Raw genomic sequence first — 23187 nt, forward strand, 5'->3', positions numbered from 1 at the left:
TCATGATTTTATTGAACACAATGTCAGCATTCATAGTAGAAGGTTGAAAAAAATACATGAGCCTTTAAATTTAATGGACTGACTCTCACTTGGCGGCAATGACCTGCACCGAATGTTTCCTGTAAATGCGGTTCGGACCTGCACAACAGTCTGGAGTAATTTTACACCATTATTTACAAAACTGTTGCAGTTCGGCAATATTCTTGATTTGTCAAGTGTGTGTTGTGCTCACTTGAGGTCATGACAAAGCATCTCAGTCTGTTTGAGGATTCCAGAAGGAGCATTTTCCTCTATTGTAGATGTTTTGTTGTTGATTTACTCCAGTACTTTGAGTCATTGTCCTCTTGCATTACCTCAACTTCTGTTTCAGCTTAAATTGGCAGACATACATCCTTACATTATACTGCAAAATGTTCTGATAAACTTGGAAACATTTTTATTTTGTCGATGATAGCAAGCTGTCCAGACCCTGAGGCAGTAAATCAGGGCCAATGCATAGCATTTTGTCTTTTCCCAAACAACTTATTTTATTAGTTATTTTTCTGTCCAGATAAAATTTCCGCTGCACCACTGTGGAACAATTTTGTTCTTTAAAGGCAGGGTAAGCAGGTTTTTTCTAAAAAACTTTTTCCCAAATTTGTTTAAACTGTCTTTATATGCCAATACATAATTAAAATGTAAGGACTCTGAAAAAGAGAGTATAAAAATTGAGTGTCTGTAGTCCTCTCAGGGCTGCAATAAACACAGCTACTTATTCCATTCACTCCCACCCCCTCCCTTCTACGCGACCTCTCAGCTGGAGGAGGACGCATTTGCCAGCGCTGAGCGGAGAGGAGCGCAGCGCATGTAGTGACATCATGTCAGAATCACATGTAATAAAATACCTAACTTTATCATTATGGATATACTGTAAACAACTAACATGGCTGTTAGTACTCACTATTAAGCTAGCATATCGATACTGGTAAAGTTTAAAATATATTGAGTTTGATTCGGTATCGAGCTAGTAACATAAGGCAAAGCTAAAAACAGGTTGCATTGATAAACGTTTTCCCATTACCATCAGTTACACTGTGATGAAGGTGAATTTCGTGTAAGATTCATAACATATAGTGTTTTGCATTTAAGAGCTTCCACGATGAAAGCACTGTTGGCCGATATTGACTCTCATCTGACTTCTTGCTTTATCCAAAGACTTTTTGGTCACAGCCTTTTCGAATACTGTCTTCCTTTTTTTGCCTTGTTTGCCTTCGCTGACTGTATATGCAGGTACTGGGAATTTTGACTGCTCTTTCTCTGCCATAATTGTGATTCTTCCTAGCTTCCATGCCTCCTCGAGTCAAACGGGTTCGCGCATGTGGGCAGCTCCTGTAGCAGCAGGGGTGGTAGCCATGGTAGCGAGGGAGAGTGACAGTCGCCCAGCCAATCATTCATTCGTTCCAAATGGAAATAAGTAGCTGTGTTTATTGCAGCCACGAGAGGACTACAGACACTCTATATTTGTAGTCTCCTTTTTAGAGTACTTACATTTTAATTATGTATTGGTATATAAAGACAAATTTGGGGAAAAGTTTTTTAGAAAAAAAACTACCTACCCTGCCTTTAAAGGGGGGATAAAACACTCAGTTTCAGTCAATCTTATGTTAATCTTGAGTACCTATAGAGTAATATTGCATCCTTTATATCTCCAAAAAGTCTTTAGTTTTATTATATTTATAAAAGAAAGGCTGTTCCGAGTCTTTCTGGAAAAAACGAGCGGCTGGAGGCGTGCCGTGTGGGCGGAGCGCCGATAGCTAACAACACACAGGCATTTGAAGCAGTTTTACTCACTGCCTGCGGTTTCAATGCACGACCGTGAACCTTTATTGTTGGGACTGCTCCATCCTTAAGCATTAGACGATCTGCAAATCCGGCGTCGAACTGGGCCTTGTTTATAAAACCTTTGCAGCGCTGCCGATGATTTCCTGTTAAAGCGCGTTGATGTGCGCGGTCTCGCTCTCCTCTGGTCGACGTGTGCGCGGGCACGCTTTTCCGAGAGAAATGCTCATATAAGGAGTTCCACTCTCGTCTACATCATTAGATCCACGATCGAAAAAAAACAGCCGAAACTTGTACCAAGCCGGAAGTAAGATTTTCGGCACAGAAATTATCCGTTATTCGTCCAAAATATATTTTTTTAAACTTTGGCAATGTTTAGCATGAGAAGCCATCTCTTTAACACTGTAAACAACTCTGAATACATGAAACACCATTGTACCCCCCCCCCCCCCCCTTAAACACTAATCTTGTTCACCGTCGACAGAGTTGTTTTCATGATTTCCACAAGTCTTTAATTGACAATCTGCACTCTAAAAAATTTTACTATGATTTACTCAATTTTTTTGGTGAAACATTTTTTTACACTCAAATAAATTTAGCAAATTTTAAAACCGTGAAATCAGTTAAATATACTGTATGAATTGAGTAAATGCAAGTAAAAAAGTAAAAGTAAATCCGAGTAACTGCATCTGGTACATTAAATAAAATTGAGTATAAATAATTTAACAGTTAAACATTAAAAAAAAAACTATATTTATGAGTAATATTAACTTTTTTTTATTTATTAGTAATATTAACTTTTTTTATTTCCTCTAAACCTTTGTAAAATAGTATTTCATACAACCACCAGTATACATGACATTGGCCTTTATTGTCAATGAGTACAGCAATACAGCATATTTTACACTGTTTTAACATGTATACAATATTGCCTACATTTAAACTCATTTAACAAACATTTTAGAAGTAAAAATTAAACATTTAAACATTCAGGTAGCCTAATTCAAGTATAATCAACCAGTCTGTTATCCAATTACCTTATTTATTTTATTTAATGGCTTAGTTGTTTACTAAGCCACAGAATATTTTTTTTAGAGTGTGAGATTCTTCCAACGCTATTTCACGACCAATTCGTACAAATTCGTACGAATGATAAAAAGTTGGCTAATTCGTACTAATTCGTACGACCTCACTCGTACGAATTTGTACGATTTGTCTAAACCCACGTGATGGGTAGGTTTAGGGGCGGGGTCAGGGGTAGGTCATTCGTATGAATTCATACGAATTGGCCAATTCGTAAAATATGTACGATTTTGCAAAAAACTTACTAATTTGTACGAGTCAGGTCGTATGAATTCGTACGAATAAGCCACCTCGTAGAATTTGTACGTTTTCCCGTGAGATCGGGCTCGATTCTTCTCAACATCAAGTACAGTGTGTTGTAATCTTGCAGTCACCTTGGTATAGGAAACCAACTAGCAACAGTGCTAAACTTTGTCCATTTATATATTATTATTATATATTAAGATTTGTCTTACGGTGGAATGGTGAACATCAAGCCTTTTAGAGATACTGTAATCTTAAGTGATCTGAGCTCTTTTTTGTTCTAGGCAAGGCACCAACATCTCTATTCTTATTGATTGGACTCAAGGTTAGCCAACTCCTGACTCCAGTTAAAGGGTTAGTTCACCCAAAAATGAAAATTATGTCATTAATGACTCACCCTCATGTCGTTCCAAGCCCGTAAGACCTCCGTTCATCTTCGGAACACAGTTTAAGATATTTTAGATTTAGTCCGAGAGCTTTCTGTTCCTCCATTAAAGTCAATGGACGTGTCACTGTTCACGTCCAGAAAGGCAGTACAGACATCATCAAAGTAGTCCATACGACATCAGTGGCTCAATCTTAAGTTTATCAAGCGACGAGAATACTTTTTGTGCGCAAAAACAAACAAAAATAACGACTTTATTCCACTATTCATTTCCTTCTCTCTGGGCCTCGTAGTGTTTTTGCGCAGTGTTGCACGTCATCACGCATCACACATGACCAGCGTCGGCCAATAGTGAGCCTACGTGGTGACGTGCAACACAGACACGCTGCGCAAAAACACTACGAGGCCCAGAGAGAAGGAAATGAATAGTGGAATAAATTCCTTATTTTTGTTTGTTTTTGCGCACAAAAAGTATTCCTGACGCTTGATAAACTTAAGATTGAGCCACTGATGTCGTATGGACTACTTTGATGATGTCTGTACTGCCTTTCTGGACGTGAACAGTGACACGTCCATTGACTTTAATGGAGGAACAGAAAGCTCTCGGACTAAATCTAAAATATCTTAAACTGTGTTCCGAAGATGAACGGAGGTCTTACGGGCTTGGAACGACATGAGGGTGAGTCATTAATTACATAATTTTCATTTTTGGGTGAACTAACCCTTTAACTGTTGGAAAAGTCAATAGCCTAGGGATGTACTCAATTTTTTTTACAGTATCTTCAATAAAGACATGAAACCTTTTCTGTGTTATTTGTTTAAGCTGACTGTGTTGGCCTTTTATTGTGACTAAGATCCAATTTAATGACCAATACATGTGAAAATCCAGCTAAATACAGAAGATTAACAGCTTTTATAGCCACTATTCTCTGAAATCATCTGCACATCAACACACACACACACACACACACACACACACACACACACACACACACACACACACACACACACACCTGTCATTTTACAATGATCTGAAATAATTGATGCAGTTGTGTATTTCTCCAGGAAACGTAACACACACACACACACACACACACACACACACACACACACACACACACACACACATGAAGACAGGACTGCGCACATCCAATTACTGAGAAATTCATTTTTATTGTTAATATCCTAACTGGGGATAAGAGAGTATGAATCACATACTGTAGTGCTTGGCAGCAACTAGGTGGAGATGGAGTATTACGCTTCCATCACTTAAATGAAACTGTTGCGCTATGATACAAGAATCAATATTAATTTCAGGAAAGAACAGTGGCTTCAAAATAAAGGTTTGTAAGCCGCCTATCTGCTCTATCCTATTGGTTCTTTTTATAAAGCGAAATAACACTCAATCAGCAGGGGAGAAAAAACCTTTTCACTTCAAAACAAAAAGACGTCAGTGTATAAAGGTAAAAAAAAATAAAAAATAAAAAAAATAAAATAAACATGGTGTGCTTTTCAACACTAACAAGCAACCCTCTTTGTCAGGTTAAGAAAGACTCTTTTGTTCTGATACAATGAAGCAGACACATTGTTTGCTGGCACTAAGTCAATTTATGTTGCAGTATGTACCAGTGAAAAAAACTGTTATTTAAAGTGAATACAAAACCCAAAACCAAACGTGACACCTTCAAAGTGGCAGTTTTATTTTAAATGGAACCCAGAGGGGATTTCATTCGACCAAAAGTGAAATCATTTGCGTTTTTTATATGGTAGAAAATATAATCAAAATGAAAGATATATGAAAATATAATCTATGAGCAAAACAAATTCAAGAGGGTTTTTTTTTTAAGCAATTGAATGCATTAGTAATACAATACATAAATCTTTCCAACAACCCTCTAAAACATCATGATTCCCAAACTCCTAAATTACTTATTTACTACTTACTAATTTGTCTGATGATCAAAGGGTGGCAGATCAACGTGACATCATCAACCTTCCCAATTAAACCGGCAAATGTTGCTCACTTGTCACTAATATAATTATTTTGATATCTGTTTCACCTGAGGTGCTGTTAACATATATCCTTGTGTTCAATCAACACCATTCCAAGAAACCCACATGTACCTTGATGTGTTATAATCTGCAGCATGTACATTCGCACAGAGGTGTCATCTCCAATTGTTCATTATGCATCAAAGTTTCTTACAGCTCCTGAAATGTTATTGCAACTAGATGACGGATATGTACATCAAACAGCTTACAAATAACTTCAGCGCGGTGCTGTTTTTGATATCCTCTCCATAGATGAAGCAAAAAAAGCCATTTATCACCTTTAAAACTGTCCTCATGCAAACTCATGATGTGTCAGTATATTAAGAACACTTTCAGTCCGCCCCTTTCTCTGAGAGAAGAGAGAGTGCGACGAGAAGAGAGGCTTACCTCTGAATCCCGGATGGTTGGTGAAGAAACTTTTTAGTGACATATTTAGAGCAATGAATGTGAGTGATTCAGCAGAGACTGAATCGCTTCCTTAGAATTCATAGGGCTTGCAGAAAACAATGCATTTGTAGTGCTGGAAAGGGAATTGGGGCCTTGTTATAGAGGAGGGAAGGAAAATATAGCCTCCAAAACACCCACGTGATGCAAGACAAATGTCTCTCGTTTTTTTTTTTTATTAATATGACCTATATTACTTAAAGGAATAGTTCACACAAAGATGAAGATTCTGTCATCATTTACATACCCTCAAGATGATTTTTACCTGTATGGTGGTCTTTTTCACATGGAGGACAAAAAGAGTCAAATTTATCACTAGTCAGTTAGGAGAATTAGTAGATGAAGACATTGAATATGCATGATTTACGCATAATCAAATGTTTCGTTTGATTAACAAAACAAAAACAGTTTCTATCCATCGGCAACTGTTTCATACACGTTACATTAATCACATTAGTCACATTAGTCTGCTATGCTGCATCTTCAAAAAGTTCAAACTGTGACTTTTTGCACACATTACACCTATGTACAGTTTAATGCACAGTTAAATTTGAAAATAGATGTCTATATTTATTCATATTTTTATTTCTTTTTTTATTATTTGTATGCACCTGTGCACCAGGACAAATTCCTTGTGCAAGTTGTACTAGGCAATAAAAGCTGATTCTGATTCTGATAGACTATCAATCTTTTAATGATGCAGTTACTGATGATTCAAATGTGCATGCATGCAAACAGATGAAAACACTTTAGAAATACTTGAAAATAAGACAATTCAGCGTTTATAACTTCATCTTTAAGGCATCTTCTGTACGCTCGAGCTCTGAGGATCCCATCACTCCTGGTTCTTTGCTCAGTTAGAGTCAGATGTGCCCAATTTAGTGAACAAAATGACTCACTTCGACTGGATCAATGAATCAGTGAGTTGTTCACTCAAGAATAGCTACACTTGGATCAGTACAATTTGTAAATGAATCATTCTGTGTGATTTGTGAACTGAATCAACAGGATCATCGAAGATAAATGAAGTTTCAAAAGAATGATTCGATCATGAAGTGGACAGCGTTGTTACATTTCGGAGCAGGTTTAGATTTCTTCAGTTCGAAATAACAAGGTATAAAACATAGTTGATTTGAAATGTAGTGAAGTAAAAGTTTCCCAAAATGAAAATAATCTGGTAAAGTATTTAAAAAAAAAAAAAGCATTGCACTTTGGATTTGGAACGACATTAGGGTAAATTATTTTTTTTTCATTCATAGTTGTTAACCCTAGTAAAACAGATGTGTTTTTACCTTTCCTTAAGTATTCATTTTAAAGGTGATTCATGGGTTGGCATTGCAGGGTGATCTGTGTAAAACGATTCCTCAAATTAGAGAGATGTGGAATGTCTGTTCCAGTACTCTGTTGTAGGTCAGAATCTGCAAAGACATCTTCAGACTGCACACAGCCTTGAGCTTCTTCTGCAGAAAGCATTTCATCTTATAACAGACATGCTTGATTTTGCATTCTTTGTTGAAGATGCGCCTGACTCAGATGGTGTTTACATGTTTGATGTGGTTTTGGTGTTATATGGAATTTAACATAAGGGATTTCTTTTTGAGTCTGTGCTATGTCTTTGCATATAGTAAAAAAAAAAAAAGGTGACTGCATCTATGAGTTTTATGAAGGATAAGTCATTTGGCAGTTGAGGCATGGACACTGTCAAGTGTCAAATTGTCTGGGGGTAATACTGTACATAATAAAATAAATACAAAATTTTTACACTATCTAAACATCACTGACCAGCAAGAAAATCGAAATATACAGTAAATCTATATAATTAATATAAAAATATGCTTAGGCCTGCGGTATGTAACAGGCCTAACTCTAATCTGAACCAAGGGGGGAAAAGGCAAAGAGCATTTATCACAAATATAATAACTTTATTGTCCAAAGTTTCCATTCGAGTTAGTTATAGACACAAGTTTATACAATATATTCAATAATAAATAAGAGATTATTTCAAATTCTCTTTTGATAACTTTTGACAAAGAGGTCTCATTAGCTCCTCTATCAGAGAGACTGATAAAAAAAAAGTAAATCTAAATTCGGCTGGCCAATACAGAATCACTGGAATCAGCTGCCCTAGAGTAAGCCACAGCTCTGTTGGATCGCTGTAGGGGGATGTCAGAGCACCACCACAACAGTTAGACAGAAAGACAGCAGGCATACAGAGCCTGTGGCTATCAAACTAGTGACAGAGGCCCGTAGGACAGCATGGAGAGGGTTGGAGGGGCTCGTTCGCCATGGAAGCAAGCAGCACAGTCTGGGGCAGTTAGTGAGGGCGATCTAAACAGATGTGTTCATGGGGCATCTGTGAGATGTACTGACTGTGACGTCCAGGGCATTGGCCTGGCAGAATTCCTGCTAAGTGCTGGTAAATATGTTTGGAAGGAGAGCCAGTAGGGTGACGCTTTTTTTAATGTGATGTTTATCCTATTTTTTCCCCCTCCTCTTAGTCCATGTACACAGAGGTTATAGACTTCCCTTTCTTGGATCATTGCAAAAACACTGTCAACAGTTGAAAGTTAAATAAAACTGTTCACGAGGCACTTTTTATATCAAAGAGGGTTTTTCTTTTTTGGTTCTTTGACTTAGAGAAGTATAAAACAGACATTAAAATGCAATTGGAAAAATTACAGTTTCACGTTTTTTCCTAAATAATGAACAGGAGAGTGTAAAATATGCATGAGGTATAGGAAAGGCACATAGCCAGCCTTGTCAAAGTGTCTTTCCCAAGCCATGTCTTCTTCATTTAAAGGGTCAGTTTACCCCAAAATTTATATTTTGCCAACATTTTCTCACCCTCATGTCGTTCCAAACCTGTTTGACTGACTTTCACTCCAGTCATATCAATAGGAATCCATACGATCAGGAATTTCACGTATGGGCGAAATATTTCCCCATGCAGATTTCACAAAAGTTTCAAGTTGGTCACACAAATTCGACATGTTGACCAACAGAAAGCTGCTTAGTTTGAAAGTGACTTCTGTGTGGACTGTACTTCATACATTGCTACACTACTGACAAATTCTCACTATTGTGAAATTTAGCCAAACAATTTTTCTAATGTGACTGCACCTTTACACAGAAGATACAGGTTTGGAACGACATGAGAATAAGTAAACAATGACCATTTTCATTTTAGGGTGGACGGTCCCTTTAAGTGCCATGCCTGAAATAAATAAGCTTGGTGTTTTTCACAGAGCTCCTTAAAATGCTCTCAGTCCAGTCTGTCTTTTAGTGCCTCGGCATGTGCTTCGTTTTCCACCTTCTCCATAGCCTTACACTCGTGCTCTTTAAATATCCCAGCCAGCGTTTTGAAACGAGGACCCCAGTCACAGAGATTTCTGTAATCCTCCTTGGGTTCGAGAACCCAAGACTCAATGGAACTGAGGGACTCTGCCACCGAACCCTCTCCCTCATATGCATATGTAACCAGAGAGTCATACGGAGGTGTGGAGTTCTCTAGAAGACAATGATGGATGTAGGTTCTGATGTCCTCGCTGTCCTCTTTGGACACGCACGCACTAGCCAGATCAGGCTCATCGTCTGATCTTATTTTTTGCAGCTGTGCCGTCTCTTTGATGCCTTTGGGATTGCGTAACGTACCCATGTCGAAGGCCTGGGTGTCCTCTTCCCCGCCCCCCTCATCATCGTAGTGGATCACATTGTCCCGAACGTCCTCTTTAGACGACATCAGAGTGTCCTTCTTCTTGTGTTTTCTCAGGCCCATATAGAGCACCACCATCACTGCAAGACACCAGAGGCGCATAACTTGTTTTGTGGCGTAATGCACATTGACATACATACAGTACAGGACCTTTGAGTGACAACAGACTAGAGAAAAAAGGGGTGGACACATGTTCCAGAGCCATTAGCTATTTTCTTTTTTTGTTCTGACGTGGGTTTTCAAAATGAGACTAAAGAGAACGGCAGCCCGAGGGTAGCCATAATGCAGTTTTGACATGCTGTCTGTCAACATCGTAGTGCCTCGGTTGTGTGAGAGGAGGGGAGGTAGTTTTTCTGAGCTTTCATCTCCCTCCTCTGAGGCAGACAGTACTCGCTCGCCCCACTCTGCTTAAAGAAAGATGTGAGAGAGAAAGAGACGGGGAGGCACAGGCGCAGCTGTGAGAATGAAAGATTAGACCTAAAAATTCAGACCTTCACATGAAGCAGAAGGGAAAATTTGGATAAATCAACCTGCACGTGTTATTAGGGGAAGGTTTTCTCATGTTGTAATTTTCCAGTATTTTAGAACATACTATTTATTATCACATTCGAATCATTATTTCTGCATCAGCTCCCCCAAGTGGTTGCCATATAAAGGAATGTTTTTTTTTTCTGTAATGCTGCCAAATGAAAATATGAAGTCAAAGCACATCACTTCACTGCACTGTCTGCTACAGAATTCACTTACCTAGTACTTATTGCAGTACAGTGCTTTTATTGCAATTCTTCCTCAGGCGTTTCTCAGTACTCCTGTTCCATTTTTTTTTTTTAATTGTCTTTATTCTTTATTTTAGGGATCATAACCTGCCACATTCCGTACTTAATGTAGTGCATTTATATATGGGTGTTTCTTTAACTATGGACACTTTGGCTCAAAAAACACACTTTCATATCCTCACTGTTTTATTTCATTAGTATGGTATTGTACAACAAGTAATTTTTATTCTGAAAGTCATTAACATTTCCACATCTCACATCTGTGTTTAATTGCATGCTGTTATTAATGACAAAAACATGACATTTACAAAAGGGTTTAAAAATAATCTTTTGTTTTGCTAAGGCTAATTTTATAGCTAGCATTTAACGTATCTTAAATATACAAAATGAAAAAAATATTTTCATGTTTTGTAAATGATAAAACGTGCTTCATTGTAAATGAGAGTGACGTGAAAGCAAATCAAGTACAATACAAGTAATCTCTTAACCAGTTATATGAAAATAGTACTTACAATCATATATATATATATATATATATATATATATATATATATATATATATGTTACAAAAGATTTCTACTTGTTTTTTTCTTTTCTTTTTTTTACTTTTTATTCAGGCAATCCTGAATTTTTTTTTATCATAGTTTCCACAAAAATATTAAGCAGTACAACAGTTTTCAACATTGATAATAATAAGAAATGTTTCTTGAGCACCAAACCAGAGTATTATAATGATTTCTGACGGATCATGTGACCCTGAAGACTAGAGAAATGATGCTGAAAATGCAGCTTGGCCATCACAAGAGTAAATTACATTTTAAAATATAATACAATAGAACATTTTAAACTTTAATAATATTACACATAATATCTGTTGTACTTTTGAGCAAATAAATTCAGCCTGGATGAGCATGAGAGACAGAATCTTACCAACCTCAAACTTTTGAACCTTAATGTATACTGTATAAAGGCATTTGAAAGTCGTGTAAGTTCTTTGTGAAAGAATCAGCTAGTTTTAATAAAAATCCACCTCTAGGAGATAAGAAATACCCATATACTTATATTATTTACTTTTTGTTTTATATATACTTTTTGTAGTATTGTTTCCATGATTGTCTGTGTCCTTGGGCCAAATAAAATGATAAATAAAAACAATATTGACTACAAAAACGTAACCTCTGCTTTTTTGCTTATGTATTCTCTATTTAGCACATTAAATGCATTATTCTTTGTCTTGCCATAATCCACAATATTCTGTTGGACACAAACGTGTATAACTCACCCAGCAGAATGACAATGCACAGCAGTATGGCCATCAGAGCTCCAGTGCTGAGTCCCATGGGAAAGAACACGGCTTCCGCATTGCAGGAAAGGAGGGAGCCGTCTGTGTCGCAGGTACACACCCGCACAGACACCGTCCCAGTGCTGCTTTGGATCGGGTACCCGCTGTCCTCCACGACGACCGGTACCAGGTACATGCTCTGCTCTAGTCTCCGAAACCCCCCTCGCCTGGTCGCCACTCCAGCTGTGTTGTCTGAAAACCGAGAGACCGTCAAAGTATCTATAATGCAGATTTAGTGGAGGCTATAAACGATTGTACTTAGATAATCAGTGATAACCACACTCATGCTCTCAAAGATCATAACCTGCCATTCCAACATTTCTCCATGACAGAATAGTATGAATTCATGAGGTACAGACCCTGGCCTAATTCCAGAATTAAGTAGAAAAATGGATCCCTTTGAAGTGGAAATAAGTACAGAAAAAAGTGGTTCTGGTTAAGGGGATAACAAGCTAACGTGACTTACTCCTGGGAAAAGCATTATATACCTTTCTGAGAAGAGCTTCTGACGCAGCTGGAGTGCAAACAAAACTAGGATGCACAACACTTCAGGCTGTTTTTATTCAGTGTTTTAATCTCAATAGGTACGTTTCTGCCAATAACTCTAATTTGCATAATTAACTATACATTTAATATCATCTTAACTGAGGAATTATTGGTTAGGTGGTAACATAGCCTTAATATAAAGTTTTAGGCTGAAACATTTCTAGTGTTTTCCCCTTAACCTTTTAGAACCTGAAGCTAAAATAGGTGTTTTAACAAAAAATAGCTTTCAACAAATTACAGTTATTGACCATTACTGTGTGTGGTGAGTTTGTAAATATAATTTAAATAGACAGAAAAAAAAAAAAAAAAAAACAGAATAAATGTACAGATTTTTATTTAGAACTCAACTAAATAAGAGTAACGGCCATCCGCGTCCCAAGTTTAATAAAAAATCATCCCAATCCCCTCTTCTGCTGTCTACCATTTCTTTTGCCATGTATTTGTTTGTTTCCTTAATTATTTTATGCAATCCAAAACACTCTAACCTGCCACGCTTCGTTAGACTGGGTAAACCCAGCCTGATCTGATGGCGATTTGATTTCGCCCTGCGAAAGGCTGGAAACCTGTTTATTTTTCTATCCTGCTTCCTTTACAAATTTGCGGGAACCAATCACAAACTGGCTTATCCACCTGGCGTGCTAATGGCGGATTTAATCCAATCCAATTCCAGAGCCATTCGGCTCTGTCCAATTCCTTTTAACCTCTCGACGATGCTCAAAGGCTTCTTTTAAGCAAACAAATCGTTTTCATGTTTTTTTTTGCTCAACCTGCAAAAATCGCTCGATTCCATTTCTGCTTCTGCAAACCGCTGATCAACACATTTGGTTACACATTCGCTGCCTGCCTGGAGCTTTTGCGGCGCTCACCCTCTTAGTTGATAGTTGATCACGCCTCTTGTTCAGTAGAAAATACATAGCAGACTCCCCTGACCTATGTTCAATCTTAAAAGATTGAGCTTGGTCTGGTGATATCCAGACTAGCACTTCATATCTTTCAAAGATAAATTACCGCAATTAGCCGTATACTGCTGAAAAGCGCATGTTGTCTACTGTCAGGGACAATTTGAATGGTTTTGAGTTACGGTAAAATGAATACAGCTCTTTTTTTTTTTTGCAAGGTACTTAATCCCAGGTTATTCCAGGATAATTTTTTTGGCCCTAAGTGTACTCTAAGTCGCTTTGTATAAAAGTTTCTGCCAAATGACTTCTTGCTGACCACTCACTCAAGCTACTCACGCTAAAGCAAAAGCTTTTATTTCCCAATGTCTTTGTAGATAGGCACTGCGCGATAGCCATTGTAGATAGCCAGTGCGAGCCAAGGCTAACAACATGTCGGGTAGGGCCAATAGCCTTTGGACCTCAAGGACTAAGTTGTGTTTCCACTATTGGGCCGGTCGCCCCGCAGTGCTACACAGAAACCTGCCCTTAATACGCCTCCATAGAAAAACGTCACACAACGCCACCGTTTTAACAGCTGACTGAAAACTAGATAATAGATTGCAAAATGAGCATGATTTAAGTGAATGTTTAGTCTTTACTTAAAGACTTAAGATTCCAGCATTGATATTTGACAAATGTTTTACAATAAAAATGTTACAGTTTTTTTTTTTTTGTGTGCCAGGCGTGCACAACAATCATGCTGAATCAAACTGATAATTACCGTTTCACATGAAAAGAGAACACATACCTATTCAGTTGCACCTGCTTCCATTTATTTGTGATCACAGGAACGCAATACATGTTTTAAGTCCAAAGGCTTACACATTTAGAAAAATATTGATAAAATATCATATGGTAAGATGACTTTTCTTTAGAAAGAGTGAGCATTTCTATTTCCACGAAATTATGCAATGTTTGAGCGATACCTCCTGTCTCACTATAATGTTATCCCTTCAGCAAGAGCAACAGAGGGAGCTCATGAGAAGAAAACAGAGGTTGTAAGTTTTACGAGTAAACCGGAGAGCATGCAATTTATGAAATGCGGATGAATTTCTCCGTTATCAACATAGGCACAGGGAAGAAACAGATGAAACATGAAACCAATTAAATACACGATTATAATGTCTACGTTCTTCAAGCAGTCTCTGGAACACAGTAAAAAAAAATTACATCCCCAAGTCAAAATTTTCTAGAGACTGATAACATCTAAATTTTTCAATTAGTCTGACGTATTATTTCTCATTGAGCAAATGTTTTTGAACAGACTATTGCAACAAGAATTGCACTTGGGCCAATTTAAAAATTTAGATGTGATCAGTCACTAGAAAATTTTGACTTGGAGAGGCTAGAAATTTTTTACATTGAATGTTCCATACACATATGTGTATTTATTATTGTAATGGTTAGAGGTAAGCAACTTCGGTCCCAGAGAGCCTGCTGAGTTTTGCTCCAACCCTGAAAAAACTCACCTGCCTGTAGCCTTAGGGGCTGTTTACACGACATCGTTTTCAACTAAAAACGTACAACTTTTTTTACAAAGTTTTAGCCGTTCATTTACACGACAACAGCATTTTGGATGCCTGAAAACGCAAAGGTTTAAAAAATGGGTTTCAAAGTGCAAGTTTTTGAAAAAGGTCTCTGTGTAAACAACAAACACGCAAATCTCTGAAGACGATGGCACATGTGTATTACGTGTTCAATCTATAGTGTTTCACCGCTATCTAATGGCCTGGTAGCAGAATACAGCGTTTTTAGTAATTTTCATGGATCTGTGTAAATGGGGATCGTTTTGACAATGGTGTCGTCTGTTCACGGAAAACTCAAAGGAAAGAATTTTAAGCATATCGTTGTCGTGTAAACTTACCCTTGGTAATCCTGAAGAAACTGATTTGCTTGTTCAGGTGTGTTTGATTAGGGTTGGAGGAGCTAAACTCTGCAGGACAGTGGCTCTCTACAAATGCTGCCTACCCCTGGGTTAGCATATGTAGCCTTTAGCATCACATGGTGATCAGAATCTCCATCAGATCACAAGTAAGTTTCAAACTCTCACTGGTGTCTGAAAGTAAGTTTTGAGCTGAAAATTGTTTTAAAATGTTGAAGTTAGCTGGTATAGCCTGGAACAATAAAATGGAAAATGAGCAGAGGTGTTGACCCTCTCCTTTCTCAGGTAAACTCTGCCTTTGTTTATGACGACTCCTCAAGCCCCAGTTGGCCGGCTTTAGACCAAGGTATTCGACGGGCCAAAAACTCCTGGCCGTTGGCCATGAGGAAGACCCGGAAGTAACAGTGGAAATGCGACTGGCCCTGGCACACACTCGCTTTGGCCCGACAGTGGAGACATGGCTAATGAGGGCTCTGGAATTAAAAATCACATTCTCCATTGAGAAACTGATTTTTAATGATTTCATAGACTCCTTTCAAAAGAGACCTATTATGAGCTCTATCAGTCAGTTTAAAATGTTTTTCATTAAGAAAAATAATTAATTTATATGCCAAGTTCAAGGTGATGAACTACACAACAATTATCCAGAAGACAAAGCTCCACCAATCAGAGAATCATAGCAAACTAATCAGGATAAAAGAACACAGCAGTTACTGTCCTCTACTATGAAGCATTGTGATTGACAATCAATGGGGTCAGTAGATTTTTTTTAAAGAAATACAGTAGAAATACAGTAAAAACAGTAATATTGTGAAATAGTATTACAATTTCAAATAACTGTTTTCTATTTTAATATGTTTTAAAATGTAATTTATTCCTGTGATGGCAAAACAGAATTTTCAGCATCATTACTCCAGTCTTCAGTGTCACACGATCCTTCAGCAATCATTCTAATATGCTGACTCGGTGCTCAAAAAGCATTTCTTATTATTATCAATGTTGAAAACTGTTGTGCTGCTTAAAAAAAAATGTGGAAGGTGATAAATTTTTTTTCAGGATCCTTTGATGAACAGAAAGTTCAAAAGAACATAATTTTCTTTTATATCAATATCAATATTATTTTTAACTGTAACTTAATGGCTGTATAAATAACTAATATCCTAAAATTCTGAACAAAGATAATGGTTTGATTCATCTTGGAGCTGATTCGTTTGGTTTGTGGTTTAGAATTATTTATTGACATATGTCTTATTGACTGATAAATTAAAAGGAAAACGGTGTGCAACTTTAATTCTATCATATTTAGGTTTATGTAAAAAATTATGATACAGATTCAAATTTGAAGCCTCAAAGTCAGTTTAGACTACCCTCTTTGATTCAAGCGTCTAGCCAAGTGTTTGTTATGACCCAGAGGAAATTGAAAATACTTTTCATCCAAGCTTGAAAACACAGCAGGTGCCTGTTGGTCTGACGGTGAGGGCTTTGCTTGGCGCTCATAGCATTGAGTCAACGCGTCGAGATACGCTTGTCCTCGCCTGGAAGGTCGACTGACCCCGTCATGAGAGGTTTGTTACGCCTGGGCAGCTGGGGGATTTCTCTTGACAAGGTAGGAGTCATTAAAGCACACCTTGTGCCTGTTTGGCTGTGTAGCCCTGAGTAACCCTGTCTCTGTGAATCACAGTTGAGGATATTCATGTGCTGAGAACACTGTGGACTGAGCACGGAGCGAGGCTCACGTGGCAAATGGATCACGAGGTGACGTGCTGCTCTGGGTTGCGACAACTATTCACGTCACAGCACTAGTTCGGTAGCTTAGAGTTGTTCTCCCAGTAGATACTGCTAGTCTGCTATATATACAATATGTATGTTGTTTATCTGAATAATATGGTAACTTTTAATACAACATTTCACATTTCATCTTTAAATGCTATTCCAGGTGATTTTTATAAGGGTATCTACTATAAACATGTTTCTATAGAAGGTGTCTATAGATATTCAATTGAAAATAACCTTATTGTATTCCTTTAAATGGATAGTTTACCCCAACCCACCCCCTCACTTTCTTTAAATTATCTTCTTTCATCTTCAGCAGAAGAAAATAAGTCATATATATTTGGAACAATATGAAGTGTGAGTAAATGACGACGCTTTTCATTTTTGGGTGAACTATCCCTTTAAGTGACGAGTTATTCCAACTTACTTCCATAGTCCCTGATTGTGAAGTTTCTGTTCCTGGTCTGTGATGGGGATTTGAAGTAGAATCTGTGCTTTGCAGCTGGCATGTCTTTGTCTGTGGCACTGATGATCTGAATCACCTAGAGAACAGATACAGAACAGTGATCTGAATAAAACACCACAGAAAAGAGCTTGAATATTCGTAAAAGCACTTCTAGTGTTCAGAAGACAGCAGTAGTCATTTTGATTGACAGAGCTGACGTGCTTGACTCATCAAACCTCAAAGGGATCATTTGAGGTTGCTAACTGTCTTTATGACTCAACCACATGGGGCGTAATTTATGACTGGTTCGCTGTCAACTTCATAAACCTCTAATGACAAAGTCATACATTCTGAGAGAATGACAGGATTTAACATGGCAGAGAAAAAAAATCTAGAATCCATGCTCTTTAGTTATTTTATATTGTATTATAAATGTGTGCAATTAAAGATTAAGTTTGAACTTTCTGACTACAGTTATTTCTGACTACATTAGAATCACCAAACAGTACCGCCAAAGTAATGATTTGTTTCAAACAGGTTTAACACTTTTCCCATCTTTCATTGGTTGGACAAACCCATGCTATTGGCTCCAATGTTGCTGTGCCTTGCTGGTTAGTGTTTACACTTTTCGAGGGATTATAGTTGTCTCTGCATATTTAACTAGAATAAAAAAAAAAACAAGCAACTTGTTCTATAGCATTTTTTAATTGTTTTAATTTTATACTTACCAAAATTAAGCATATTTAAACAAATTAGAATTTTTTATTTATTTAAATATTTTGTCAGGATTTTCTTTTTGATTTTCTTGGTGATTTTCAATTTTCCTCATGAAAATTGCATCAATTCATCTTCAAGGGTTTGTGTTGATCAGTAGAAGATCACTTTAGTAGAAATTCTGAAAAGGCTTTGTTGTGTCATCTATTTCACACATTTCCGCATAAGCAAGGGAACTACGTTCTCTGGTATAAAAGACTGAATAGGGAGACACTGATAGGCAGCGTTGTACTGGGAGTAGCTCTCTTTCAGCATGAAAGGAGAAGATCAAGGCACAGTTCTCTCACATTAATTCACTGCAGCACCCAACAACAGGCCCAGAAACTCAAACTGAAGCACAGGTAGATATTCACACACACACACACACACACATACTTACCTGTCCTACTTTTGCATTTTCACAAACAAACGTCTCATATATAAAGGCAAGTTCTGGAGGAAACTCATTGACATCCAGCACCTTGATTGTGACAGTAACTTTGCTGGACAGCAGGGGGTTGTCTGAAAGATCAAACAAGGTATTGAATGATCCATGAATAAGATCAGTGGAAACTGAAAAATATGAGACGCATTTCATGGAATACATTGTTGCAACAAAAAACTAAAGGAATTTGGCTGGATCGGATTTATATTTGCAGAAAACTTTGTAGTTGTGGCTGCATTTCATTAGCAAATCAGCTTGATGTAAAAAAATTATTAACTTATTCGGTTGATCTCTTGACGAATCTCTTTAATTTTAGCTGGACTGGGCTTTTATTTATGCCTCTAGAAGTAAAGCACTGTTGTATTTTCATTCTTCTCCACTAGATGGGGATGTGGTCTTTAGAAATGTGTTCAACCATCTCCATTTCAGTGAAGTTTTAATATGCTGGTAAATCTGCTATGCTGGTCATATTGTATCTGTGTGCATCTGGATAAAACACAATCCACCATACTTACTAACTTTTGTTGCTACAACAGTGATGTTGTGTTCAGCGTTTCTCTCTCTGTCCAGGGCTTCACTGACAGACAGAGTTCCTTCAACAGGGTCAATGTCAAAGTGGTTTTCAGAGTCCTTTCTCCACTCAATAGAATATCTACAAACCAATGGATCAAAGACAACAACAGCAAACAAATGAATCAATCACATTCAAAGATTATTATATACAATATATATATATATATATATATATATATATATATATATATTTTAAATATTATTATTATTATTATTATTATTATTAGGGGAGAGTGGGGTGATTTGTGCCAGGGGGGGGGAAAGTAGTTCCACCCCTTGTTCTGGAAAACCATAGAATAATTTGGTCATGTGACCACATAATTTTGAAAAGCAATCAATTTTACTCATCCTCCAAAGAAGAGAGATACATGGCATGAGAGTTAAGCACATTTTAGTGCTTAACATTTTAGCACATTTTAGTTTTTTCCCTTTCAAAGTAAATTTTCTATGATTAAGGTTTTTTGATTGTAGTGTGTGGACAATTATAGACAAGTTTGAAAACATTTCACACATGTTTTAGTGCTTTAGTAGGCTACACAATGAGTCTATACAGTTAGCATGATGTTAGCTCTTAACTGCTGGATCATGCTAATTATTCAAACTTGTGGGTCTGGGGTGATTTGTGCCAAAGGGCATGGGGTAAGTTGTGCCAGATCCAGACCACCTAGAGACCTACATACTCACAGGGGATAATCTTGAGAAGTGAGGAGATGGGCATGCCTCATCAGTGTTTGACTTAGGCCTACCTGCTATTTGTTTAATTTAGCTAACACTGATTTCAGTTTTGAGTTTGCACTATGTTAATAAAGAGAAGTTTTATTCAGTTTTTAAGTGGCCTAAGTCACAATAGGATGTTTAGAAATTAGCCTAGTAACTTTATTCTTATGTTACATAATTGACAGACAGCGTTCTGTCAACAGGCATCTATTGCCAAAGCCTTTTTTGCCTGAAATGAATCACAAATATCATATATTGTGTTGCTATGGTGCTCTAAATGGTTGCTAGGGCGTAGCTTGATAGCTTCACAATGATCCTGAGAGACTGATTGGTCGTCTGAGTAAAATGAGCCCGCCCCCTTGTCTCTATGACACTGTGATCCAGAGTTGTGTTCAATACAAAATCCCTATGCAATTGACCATAGTAGGAAAAACGCATGCTATGGTATTCCAGGGTGACAATATCTAAATTAGGGCTGGGCGATAAAACGATAACGATATGTATCGCGATAGACACGTAATCAATATCAATAAAAAATGCGTTCGATAAAACGTTCGATAATTTTTTTTTTTTTTTTCGTTGGAAGAAACCAGCAAAGCAAGTTTGACTGCATGAACAAAGGCACTCACTCTCTAGTAACTAGATAAAACAGGATAAGTCAGCTCGCCTGACTTAAAGTCTGACCATAGTCAGACCAATGTCGTCTGCAGATTATGCAAGACCGTCGTCAGTTTCTCTGTTATTCGCGTGCTGATGCGTTCTAGCGTGTGCGTTTCTCAGCGCATACATGTGAAGCTCACATGCACTAAAAGCCTGTCTACCAGCGCCTGAATACTAAGTTATCTTTCGAGTCTTATTTTGCTAATACTGTTATATACACACAAGGTTTACATAAACTAGTCGGATATGTCTAAAGTGAAAGCAAACTTGAGAAAATTGAAAGAAAATCTGCTTGTCAAATGCGTGTATAATAGGCGCGTCGCGCGCAGCTCTTAAAGAGACAGTAGTAATAGTAAACGCGCTGCCGCTTGTCCTTAAAGGGATAGTTCACCCAAAAATAAAAATTATCTAATTATTTACGCACTCTAATGTTGTTCCAAACCTGTATTAATTGCCTTCTAATATTTTCTAATATTAATATTTTGAAGAATGTGGTATCCAAACAGTAGCTGGTTCCCAATTGACTTCCATAGGAGAAAAATATACTATGGAAGTCACTGGGGTACATCAACTGTTTGGTTACCCACATTCTTCCAAATAACTTTTATTTTCAACAGAAGAAAGAAACTTATTCGAGTTTAAAACAACGTGAGAGAGTAAATTATGAAAATTAGAATTTTTAGGAGAACTAACCCTTTAATGTTAATAAAACAACAAAATGTAAAGAGAAAATCACACACTGCTCTTGACTAATAATTTTATTAATAGCTTCAATGTATAATTTATAGAAAATAGAAAGAAATAGATTTATAAAATTTATAGAAAGAAATCGTAATATTATATTTTTGCCATATCGCCCACCCCTTTATAAAGCATTTCTTACGTATTCTTTCATTTTGCACCTTAATGTTAAGAGATAATTGTTAAGTGTTCATTGTGATTTTAGACTTTTGAGTTTTCCATGGTCGTGTTGACATTTCTGCCTTTATAACTGATGGGATTATAATCAGAGGTAGGTTAAGTTTAAAATAAAAAATCTTTAAATGTAATATATTTGTCTCCTGGACTGGTCCTTATTTTAAATATGTTATAAAAAAAAATCAATAATTATCGATATCGACCGATATGAAACACTTATATCGTGATACAGTTTTCAGCCATATCGCCCAGCCCTAATCTAAATAAACCTTAAATTAGTCATTTTGTATTGAATTTGTCTTGCTTTCATATAGCATACGGTTCATAACAGTAAAATGTTCTGTTTTTACTTCAGAAAGCACTGGCACAATTTACCCCAACATATATCCCCAAAAGGCACAACTTACCCCGCACCAGGGGCAAGTTGTGCCATGAGACCACTTTTTTCCCAAAAGCTATATTTCTGAAACTATTTATTTCAGATCCAAAGTTATTATTCTCAGGGATGCACAACATCCTGAAATACATGTACATCCTTAAGTTGAAGGCATTACTGTCATGGCCTCACTTTAAAGTCACTTTGAGTAAAAACTGGCAGAACTCACCCCACTCTCCCCTATATGTGAATTTCTTTATTTAGCCGAACACAAATTAAGGTATTTTGAAGAATGCTGGTAACCAGTGGTGCCCACTGATTTCCATTGTAAAAAAAAAAAAAAAAAAAAAAAAAACACCTTTCAAAATATCTTTTGTATTCCACAGAAGAAAGAGCCATGAATATGCAAATTGGTCCCCGCCTTCACTCAATCACACCAGCTCGATAACACTCGATAGTAAATTACTGTAGTAAATGCTATGGCAATTGTGAATAGGCTACTCGAGTATTCGGACGTGATAGCAATGACCAATCATGAAAACAATGATCATTGTGAAAAAAAAAAAAAAAAAAAAAAAAACTATATACATATTTTTTCTGATTGGTTAGGAGAGCATGCAGTCCAGACTGGCGAAATAAAGTGAAATGGATTTAATACAGTTAAAGGCCCACTGAAGTGCCTTGAAACGCGCAGTATTATTTACTGTGTTGATGTAATTTCCACTGAAACAGGAAGACAGGGCGGGACATGTCGAACAGCTCCTTCCCTTTCTTCAAATAGCCAATAGAGTTTAGTTTATATCACAGCTCAGCCAGAGCTGTTGAGCTCATTAAAGCCACAGTTTCCTTCTAATCTCTAACCGTTTCTCCTCCTAATCTCCTCCATATCGCTTTAAAATATGGCATTCTGTGTAGAATTCAAATGGATCCGAAACATTTTCTGGTCTGCGCCGACTCGTGCATATGATCCGCTCTGTGCTATCGTGTCTCTGGACCGGAGCAGAATGTGTGCGAGCTGCGACAGTTCTCGTGACACTAATGTGAATCCAGACTTTATTCCCCAATGGAAAGCATATTTACACTGTCTGAATCGTTCCCTATCCCCTATATAGTGCACTATGTGGTGTGAAAGAGCCTAAATTTGCCAAAAAATAGCTTTTTTGTTTGTTTGTTATTAAAAAAAACAACAACAAAAAAACAAGCAAGCCCAGCCCGGTGAGAAAACACAAAAATTATGTAATGCATTACTTTTCATTAAAAGTAACAGTAATGCAATTAGATAATAATGGAATATTGTAATGCATTA

The 23187-nt window shown here is 37.1% G+C and overlaps 1 protein-coding gene across 1 annotated transcript in view; it reads right to left on the reverse strand.

Annotated features, from left to right (window-relative positions):
• Positions 1-9065: 9065 nt before the first annotated feature.
• cdh12a (cadherin 12a) overlaps positions 9066-23187 on the reverse strand; it is a gene marked incomplete at its 5' end in the record, with an annotated part of 42688 nt that continues 28566 nt past the window's right edge. The window contains 5 exons of the mRNA XM_081373711.1: positions 9066-9817; positions 11796-12047; positions 17422-17536; positions 18593-18714; positions 19153-19289. Of these exons, the coding sequence (XP_081229837.1) occupies positions 9288-9817; positions 11796-12047; positions 17422-17536; positions 18593-18714; positions 19153-19289 (1156 nt within the window). The 3' untranslated portion in view covers positions 9066-9287. The remainder of the gene's footprint in view (positions 9818-11795; positions 12048-17421; positions 17537-18592; positions 18715-19152; positions 19290-23187) is intronic.

This window comes from Scardinius erythrophthalmus (assembly GCF_964197995.2).
Source record: "Scardinius erythrophthalmus genome assembly, chromosome: 9".
Classification (NCBI taxonomy): domain Eukaryota; kingdom Metazoa; phylum Chordata; class Actinopteri; order Cypriniformes; family Leuciscidae; genus Scardinius; species Scardinius erythrophthalmus.